The sequence below is a fragment of the Oryx dammah genome, unplaced genomic scaffold, assembly GCF_014754425.2.
Source record: "Oryx dammah isolate SB20612 unplaced genomic scaffold, SCBI_Odam_1.1 HiC_scaffold_18, whole genome shotgun sequence".
NCBI classification, from domain to species: Eukaryota; Metazoa; Chordata; class Mammalia; order Artiodactyla; family Bovidae; genus Oryx; species Oryx dammah.
In genome coordinates, this window is record NW_024070202.1 from 106,032,415 (window position 1) to 106,041,515 (window position 9,101).

The following is a 9,101-nucleotide window of genomic DNA, read 5'->3' on the forward strand; positions in this document are numbered from 1 at the left end:
GAGGTTTAGTGAATGGAACTTTTTCCTTCTTTCAATCCCCAGGTGGTCACCAAGATTTGTCAAATGAGAAGCATTCCAATCACCACTCCAGGTTCATTTTGTGGCAAAGTGTATATAACATTATATTTACTTTGCAGTAGCAATGGGGCCAAGAAAACATGAAAAGTAACCAGAGGAAAAGAGAAACATAGAGTATTTTAAAGCATATGGGCATCTTGTCAAAAAATTTCACAGAAATGTCAGAAAAGAAATAGCAACAGCTGCTGAAAAAATAAAGTGAACATCTCCGACTTTGGACCTTGATTATACCATATATCTCAACCCACTACTGCCCCCATTTCATTCCTCCTCTGGGAAATATATCTTCAGAGATTAAAAGGAAGCCAATAATTTGATCAACAGGGCTCCTACAAACATGTACATATTTACTTTTTTTGATTCTTCCCACATCACAAGAATATGGTTCTCTAAGTTCAACAGTGGAAGTATAAATAAAGGCGATGACCTTCTAGTGAGCAGACAGTGGGTATCGTTTTTACCGGCTCTTCCTACCTCCATAGCCTAATCAGGAGTCATACACGCTAGTTGACTTTTCTAACGGTGACAGTGATTAAAGAGGGAAAAATTCGTTTTTTCTAGTTTCCTTGAATAATCCATAATGTTGAATACACCACAAAAAAGGACTGAGAGAAGAGTTAATCCTTGAGGAGTTGACAGCCGCGTTTCACTCCATCTCGAAGGGTCTGTTTGACTTTGTCATTCCGGAGAGTGAAGATGAAAGGGTTCAGCAAAGGAGTTAACACACAAATCAACAGGGAGACTATCTTATTGTACTCGGCTGCCTGCGTTTGCTTGGGTTTCATGTAGATGAACAAGTAGCTGCCATAGCCAATGACAACAAAGGTGAAGTGGGAGGCACAGGTAGAGAAGGCTTTCCTGCGGCCAGAGGCGGTGGGGATCTTGAGGATGGTGGAGATGATGTAGGTGTAGGAGACAATCGTTGGGGCCAGAGAACCAATGATAATGAAAACAGCCATTAAAAACAGAACAAACTCTGTGAAAAGAGTGTCATCACAGGACAGCTTGAACAACTGACCTTGGTCACAATAAAAATGGTCTAAGACATTTGATTTGCAGAAGGTAAACTGAAATGTGGCATAGACTGGCCAGATTTCGGAAAGGAACCCAAACACCCATGACCCAGTCACCACCGAGATGCAGGTGTGGCTTTTCATAATGGTATTGTACCTCAGGGGGTTACAGACAGCCACGTAACGGTCCACAGCCATTGCTCCCACCAATGCAAACTCTGTGGTCCCCAGAGCAAGGTACCAGAAGAGCTGAGCAACACATACAGCCAGAGATACTGTCTGCATCCCAGGGAGCAGCAACCCCCAGAACATCACGGGGACGATAACAGATATTGTCAGCATTTCTAAGGCAGAGAGATGACCAAGGAAGAAATACGTGGGGGAATGAAGATGTTTATCAACACAGATAATCACAGTGATGACGGTGTTCCCCATTACTGTCACTGAGTAGAAGAGAAAGAATAGAGTGAAAAGAATGTGATGGAGTTCCTGGGACCCAGGGAACCCTAAAAGGCAGAATTCAGTGGCACTTGAGTGATTGCTCGTCATTCAGTCCTTGTTTCTGCTCCTTGGGAAACCTAGAGATCAAAAGAAAAGACCTGCTGCACGAGGTCTTGCTCTCAAGAGAGAAGGACAGCCTAGGATGAGGAACTATTTCCAATCTGGCCTATGAGGATGCTCTGCACAAAGTCAGACGTAAATGTTATCACCTCCGGTCCAGCTGAAGTTCACTGCCTGGAATGGATGAAGATACCATCCTCTCCACTTGTTGTGAAGAACACCTCTCTTGTCTTTTTTCCCCTCTAGATGTCCTTTCTCACAGGGCACAAAGGTTAAGACTTGAAGGAGGCCAGTTTTGATGCTGAGTCACCCTCCTGGATCTGGGAGTTGTTCTTTCCACTTAGGTTAACTGTAGCAGATGACATAGTAGCATTCCAGAGAATGTTCAAAAGTCTGAAATTTACCCCACCCTTCATCCTGATTGGTACTGCAGAGACCCAGGTAGGGGTCAGCAGAAAAAAAGCAGAGTCTAAGAAGAACATCCCTGATTTTCTCGGCTTTTAGAATCTCCATATGACAGAGCAGCTAGTGTTCCAAAACAATAACTCTTTGAGCCTGAGATAATTTTCCAGATAGATTAATTCTTCTCTAACTCCATTTGCCTTCCACGTTTTGGCAGGAAGGAAAGATAGCCCCCAGCTTTGACAAGTTTAGATCTAAGGCTTTCAGGCACTCAGGATGCCTGAATCTCTACCTCTCACTTCAACCATCCCACTACACTAATGTCATCTCATCAGAGGACTCTTTCCAAAATCACCCTCCTTAAAATAGGTCCGACCTGCTCATTTTTGGACTTCAGTTTTCCTCACAGCTCTTTCTTCCTTATATCATGTTAATATTTGTTTATTTAATTCCTTAATTGAACATGAAACAAAGGCAGCAGTGAACAAAATAAAATTTGTGGCAGGGTGGAGCTTACATTTAAGTAAGGGTTCAAGCTCATTCTGTGAACAAGTAATTAAAATATTGAAGATGTTAGTTTACTAAGAATGCCATAGGAAAAAAAAGCAAGAAACAGGAGATGAAATTTCATTTTATTTGTTCGTTGTCCATGTGTGATGATGGAATATAAGCTCCATGAGACCAAAGACAAATCTTCTATATAGTATATATAATTGTATATATTATTTATTTGGCTTCACTGGGTATTATTTGTGGCAAGTGAACTCTTAGTTGTGGCATGTGGGATCTAGTTCCCCACCCAGGGATCAAACCTGGCCCCCCTGCACTGGGAGAGCAGAGTGCTAGCTACTGGATCACCTAGGAAATTAAAAACTATGAAAATTCCCTGAGAGGGTTAGTCAACTCTTTTCAACCCCATGGACTATAGCCCACTAGGCTCCTCTGTCCATGGGATTTTCCAGGCAAGAATACTGGAGTGGGTTGCCATGCACTTCTCCAGGGAATCTTCCTGACCCAATATATTGAAATATTTAAAATATATTCTTAAGACAAATAAGTAAGGATGAAAATTTGACATCTTCTGGTGGAGGACAGATGAATGAATATATAGTATATGATTTAAAAGGACGAGATCCTGGCCAAAACTCATAAGCCATATTCCCTCATCTTATTGCTCTTGGTTTGCCTTCCTTCTTCACTTTATGATTTTCCCTTCCTCTCTTTCCTTCCTGAACTTCTTCAGTACTTCTGTAAATCTTTCACTGATTGGGAATCCAGGCTTCAAAGAGAACCATTGGGAAATCTCAGGGGTCTGCTTCTCCCCAGTTTTCCATAACCACCACTAGTTGAAGAAACACGATATAGGAGCCTGCTGAGCGACATCAGGAGCTGAGCCTGCATGAGCACTGGGTCAGAGAAGAGCTGAGTCTGCTCTCCGCTCTGCTGGGGTATTAGGAGAGGAGCCGTTTCCCAGCTGCTCCCCAGCCCAGCCTTCGGATTCTCGGCGTCCTCCTCTAGAAGGCAGCCAAGCCAGAACTCCCCATCCTCACCCTCTCCGACACTTTCCTTTGTACAGAGAAACCCTGAGAAGACACTCACCTCGATGCACAGGCTCCTCTGCCACTTGTGATGCTCTCTGGGGCTCAGGCAGGGCTACTCCTGTCTGGCTACTGCTGAGCTGAACACAGGGGTCAGAACTACTTGGTGCTGCCTCCACTGGTGATGAAGAAGGAAACTGTCCTCAGGGAGGGGCTTAGGGGAAAAAAGTCCAGAAAAAATAGTGCTATGGGGAGCTAAGGGTCGCTCTCTCTCTGTCGCTGTCTCTCTCCTTCCCTCATTCCCAAGGGGACTTAATCTTAGCTCTTAACTAGCCCAGGCTCAGGGCATCCTTCAGCAAGCAGTCTGGGGAGAGCAGAACAAACTTTTAGTTGTCCCCATTCTTGAGCAATTAAATTTCAGAACTTTTTCAGCTTTTTGTTCAATGGGAAACCTAAAAGCTCACCAAAGTCTTCTCAGTACCAAGGCTACCTTCTCCAAGGCCCTAAGTCTAGGTTCCCAGAAGCTGTCTCAGACTCTGAGTAGATCACCCCTTCTGCTTTTTATCCTAAGCTCTTCCCAGGATTTGCTTAGATAATTGGAGGCAAAATCAGTTCCACCACCCCCCAGTAGGAAACTCCACAACTGACTTCTAAAACATACCCCAACATTCAAAAAAGCTTGCATTTTGGTCTCAGTCAATGCTTAACTTCAACAGGAAGCCCCTAAGAACTACCACCAGAATACCATAGACATTTTCTACCCCTAAGTCTAACTGCTCAAGGCTACTGGCTCAGGTTTCCACTCTTCTCATGCATATGCATTTGTATGATTCCAAGCAAGGCTCTTGCAGACATTGATCTCCATGGCATGTCACTGATCACTAGCTGGCCACTTCCATGTAGGAAGAGCATAAGGGCAGCCTAATGTAGGCAGTTATATCTGCAACCTGGTACAACTGGCAAAACATAAATTGGTGCTAGAATGAGACAGACATGAGAGAGTTACAAAGCATTTATCGAGAGTTTGGATTTCATTTTAAGTATACCTGTTAAATCAGAGAATGTCATTGTTACCAAAGGGTATGAATTGAGAATAATCTTGCTTCTATCCCTCCAACTGTCCATGCCCAACCAGATACAATATAATCTTAGACAAATCTTGTAAGCAGGTATCTACATATTCTTCTGAAGAAAACGCCAGGAAAATCTGTAATATTTCCTCTCTCACTTAACAATATATAAAAGATGTTCTCCCATATCAACACAAACTTCTCTTCTTGCATAGTGCTCCTTTATATGTGTGTTCTGTTCTTTATTAGGTAGCCCCCTGTTGATCAACTTTGTTGCTTTCATTTTTTTCACAAAAATTAAGCTACAGGGAGGGTCCTAAGATGGCAGAGGAATAGGACAAGGAGACCACTTTCTCCCTAAAAAATTCATCAAAAAAACATTTCAACGCTGAGTAAATTCCACAAAACAACTTCTGAATGCTGGCAGAGGACATCAGGCACCCAGAAAAGCAGATCATTGTCTTCAAAAACAGGTAGGAAAAAATATAAAAGTCGAAAAAAGAGACAAAAGAGGTAGGGAGGGAGCTGTCCCCCGGGAAGGGAGTCTTAGAAAGGGAGAAGTTTCCAAACACCAGGAAACACTCTCGCTGTCGAGTCTATGGCGAGCCTTGGAAGCACAGAGGGCAACATGACGGGGAGGAAAAAATAAATAAATAAAACCAACAGATTACAAGCCGAATGGTAACTCCCCCAGTGGAGAAGCAGCGCAGACACCTGCATCCGCCACTAGCAAGCAGGGGCTGGGCAGGGAGGTGCAGGCTGCAGTGCTTTTTAAGAATCGGGCCAGAATGCCCCAAGTGTAACCAGAGCAAACTAACTTGGACTAGCAAACCAGACTGTGGGTTAGCTACCACGGAAAAGCTCTAACATAAGACACCGCCAGGACTGCACACAGAACAAAGGATGGAATAGAATTAGCCGGCTGCAGAGCATACGCCTCTGGTGAAAGGCAGCCAGAGCCAGAAGGGCCAGAAGGGGGCAATCGCAGCCCCAGAGAGACATTAACTACCAAACTACAAGCAAGCTTCTTTGCTAAGTCTCCTTGGGGTTCTGGACAGTCACCATCCGCCTAAGAAGGGGCACCAGTTGTACACCCAGAAAACTGAGCAGCAGGGACAGGAAAGGTGATAAGTCGCAGTGACCGCACTCGCCAAACACCTGAGCTACTCGGACCTGGGAAGGGCACAAAACGCAGGCCCAACCGAGTCTGCACCTCTGAGAACTACCTGAGTGCCTGAGCCTGAGCAGCTTAGACCAGGGAGGTGCATGCAGCCCAGGCTGGCCTCAGACGGTTCCCAGTGGAGCAACCTAGAGCCTGAGCAGTGTGCGCCGTGAATGGGGGCAGGCCCAGCGTGGCTGAGACACTGTGAGCACATGCTAGTGTTATTTGTTTGCAGCATCCCTCCCTCCCCACAGTGCGACTGAACAAGTGAGCCTAAAAAAAAAAAAAAAGTGTCCACCACCGCCCACCTTGTGTCAGGGCAGAAAACAGACACTGAAGAGACCAGCAAACAGAAGAAGCTAAAACAGAGGGAATCGCCTTGGAAGTGACAGGTGCAATAGATGAAAACCCTATCGTTAGTACAGACTACATAGGAAGGGGCCTATAGATCTTGAGAAATATAAGCTGGACCAAGGAACTATCCAAAAATGAACTGACCCCACACTGCCCACAACACCACCAGAGAATGTCCCAGATATACCTTTAATATTTTTATGATCATTCTTTTTGTTTGTTTGTTTTTTCTTTTCTTTTTCTTTTTTTTAGCATTTTTTAATTTTTAAGTCCTCTATTTCTCCTTTAATTTTTATTTTTATAACCTACTATTACTTTTCAAAAAAAAGAAAAAAAGAAGAAGAAGAAAGACCCAATTTTTAAAGGAAACGCCATATATACTTTTTGTGGTGGTTGTTGTTGTTTTTAATAATTCTTGTGACTTTTTTTTTTCTTTTTTCTTTCTTTCTTCTCCTTCTTCTTTTCTTTAATATTGTATTTTTGAAAATCCAACCTCTACTCTAGATTTTTAATCTTTGCTTTTTGGTATTTGTTATCAATTTTATACCTTTAAAAACCCAATCTTCAGTACCCATTTTTACTTGAGAGCAAGATTACTGGCTTGATTGCTCTCTCCTCCTTTGGACTCTCCTTTTTCTCCACCAGGTTGTCTCTGTCTCCTCCCTCCCCCTTCTCTTCTCTACCCAACTCTGTGAATCTCTGTGTGTTCCAGATGGTGGAAAACACATAGGGAACTGGTTACTGGCTGGATCTGTCTCTCTCCTTTTCATTTCCCTCTTTTATCCTCCTGGCCACCTCTGTCTCCTTCCTCCCTCTCCTCTTCTCTGTATAACTCCATGAACATCTCTGAGTGGTCCAGACAGTGGAGCACACATAAGGAAGTGATTACTGGCTAGCTTGCTCTCTCCTCTTTTGATCCCACCTCATTTCATTCCAGTCACCTCTAACTCCCCACTCCCTCTTCTCTTCTCAGTGAACCTCTCTGGGTGTCCCTCAATGTGGAGAAACTTTTCATCTTTAACCTAGATGTTTTATCATCAGTGCTGTATAGATGGAGAAGTCTTGAGGCTACTGTAAAAATAAAACTGAAAACCAGAAGCAGGAAGCTTAAGTCCAAATCCTGAGAACATCAGAGAACTCCTGACTCCAGGGAACATTAATTGATAGGAGCTCATAAAATGCGTCCATACCTACACTGAAACCAAGCACCACCCAAGGGCCAACAAGTTCCAGAGCAAGACATACCACACAAATTCTCCAGCAACACAGGAACACACCCCTGAGCTTCAATATACAGGCAGCTCAGAATTACTCCAAAACCATTGACATCTCATAACTCATTACTGGACACCTCATTGCACTCCAGAGAGAAGAAATCCAGCTTCAGCATCAGAACACTGACACAAGCTTTCTTAACCAAGAAACCTTCACAAGCCACTGATACAACCCCACCCACAGCGAGGAAACTCCATAATAAAGAGAACTCCACAAACTGCCAGAATACAGAAAGGCCACCCCAAACGCAGCAATATAACCAAGATGAAGAGACAGAAGAATACCCAGCAGGTAAAGGAACAGGAGAAATGCCCACCAAACCAAACAAAAGAGGAAGAGGTAGGGAATCTACCTGATAAAGAATTCCGAATAATGATAGTGAAAATGATCCAAAATCTTGAAATCAAAATGGAATCACAGATAAATAGCCTGAAGACAAGGATTGAGAAGATGCAAGAAAGGTTTAACAAGGACCTAGAAGAAATAAAAAAGAGTCAATATATAATGAATAATGCAATAAATGAGATCAGAAACACTCTGGAGGCAACAAATAGAATAACGGAGGCAGAAGATAGGATTAGTGAAATAGAAGATAGAATGGTAGAAATAAGTGAATCAGAGAGGAAAAAAGAAAAACAAGTTAAAAGAAATGAGGACAATCTCAGAGACCTCCAGGACAATATGAAATGCTCCAACATTCAAATTATAGGACTCCCAGAAGAAGAAGACAAAAAGAAAGACCATGAGAAAATACTTGAGGAGATAACAGTTGAAAACTTCCCTAAAATGGGGAAGGAAATAATCACCCAAGTCCAAGAAACCCAGAGAGTCCCAAACAGGATCAACCCAAGGTGAAACACCTCCAGACACATATTAATCAAATTAACAAAGATCAAACACAAAGAACAAATATTAAAAACAGCAAAGGAAAAACAACAAATAACACACAAGGGGATTCCCATAAGGATAACAGCTGATCTTTCAATAGAAACTCTTCAGGCCAGGAGGGAATGGCAACACATACTTAAAGTGATGAAAGAAAATAACCTTCAGCCCAGATTACTGTACCCAGCAAGGTTCTCATTCAAATATGAAGGAGAAATCAAAAGCTTTACAAACAAGCAAAAGTTGAGAAAATTCAGCACCACCAAACCAGTTCTCCAACAAATGCTAAAGGATATTCTCTAGACAAGAAACACAAAAAGGGTGTATAAACCCAAACCCAAAACAATAAAGTAAATGGCAATGGGATCATACTTATCAATAATTACCTTAAATGTAAATGGGTTGAATGCCCCAACCAAAAGACAAAGACTGGCTGAATGGATACAAAAACAAGACCCCTATATATGTTGTCTACAAGAGACCCACCTCAAGACAAGGGACACATACAGACTGAAAGTGAAGAGCTGGAAAAAGATATTCTACACAAATAGAGACCAAAAGAAAGCAGGAGTAGCAACACTCATATCAGATAAAATAGACTTTTAAACAAAGGCTGTGAAAAGAGACAAAGAAAGCCACTACATAATGATCAAAGGATCAATCCAAGAAGAAGATATAACAATTATAAATATATATGCACCCAACATAGGAGCACTTCAATATGTAAGACAAATGCTAACAAGTATGAAAGGGGAAATTAACA

The 9,101-nt window shown here is 42.5% G+C and overlaps 1 protein-coding gene across 1 annotated transcript; it reads right to left on the reverse strand.

Annotated features, from left to right (window-relative positions):
* Positions 1-694: 694 nt before the first annotated feature.
* LOC120877689 (olfactory receptor 9A4-like) lies at positions 695-1,669 on the reverse strand. The gene has a single exon (XM_040260042.1). It carries the CDS (start codon positions 1,638-1,640, stop codon positions 696-698), a length of 945 nt encoding a protein of 314 aa, XP_040115976.1. The 5' UTR covers positions 1,641-1,669; the 3' UTR covers position 695.
* Positions 1,670-9,101: the final 7,432 nt, after the last annotated feature.

Bases quoted from the DNA above. Each gene is read 5' to 3' on its own strand.
- LOC120877689 (XM_040260042.1), bottom strand. From the start codon at position 1,640: ATGACGAGCAATCACTCAAGTGCCACTGAATTCTGCCTTTTAGGGTTC.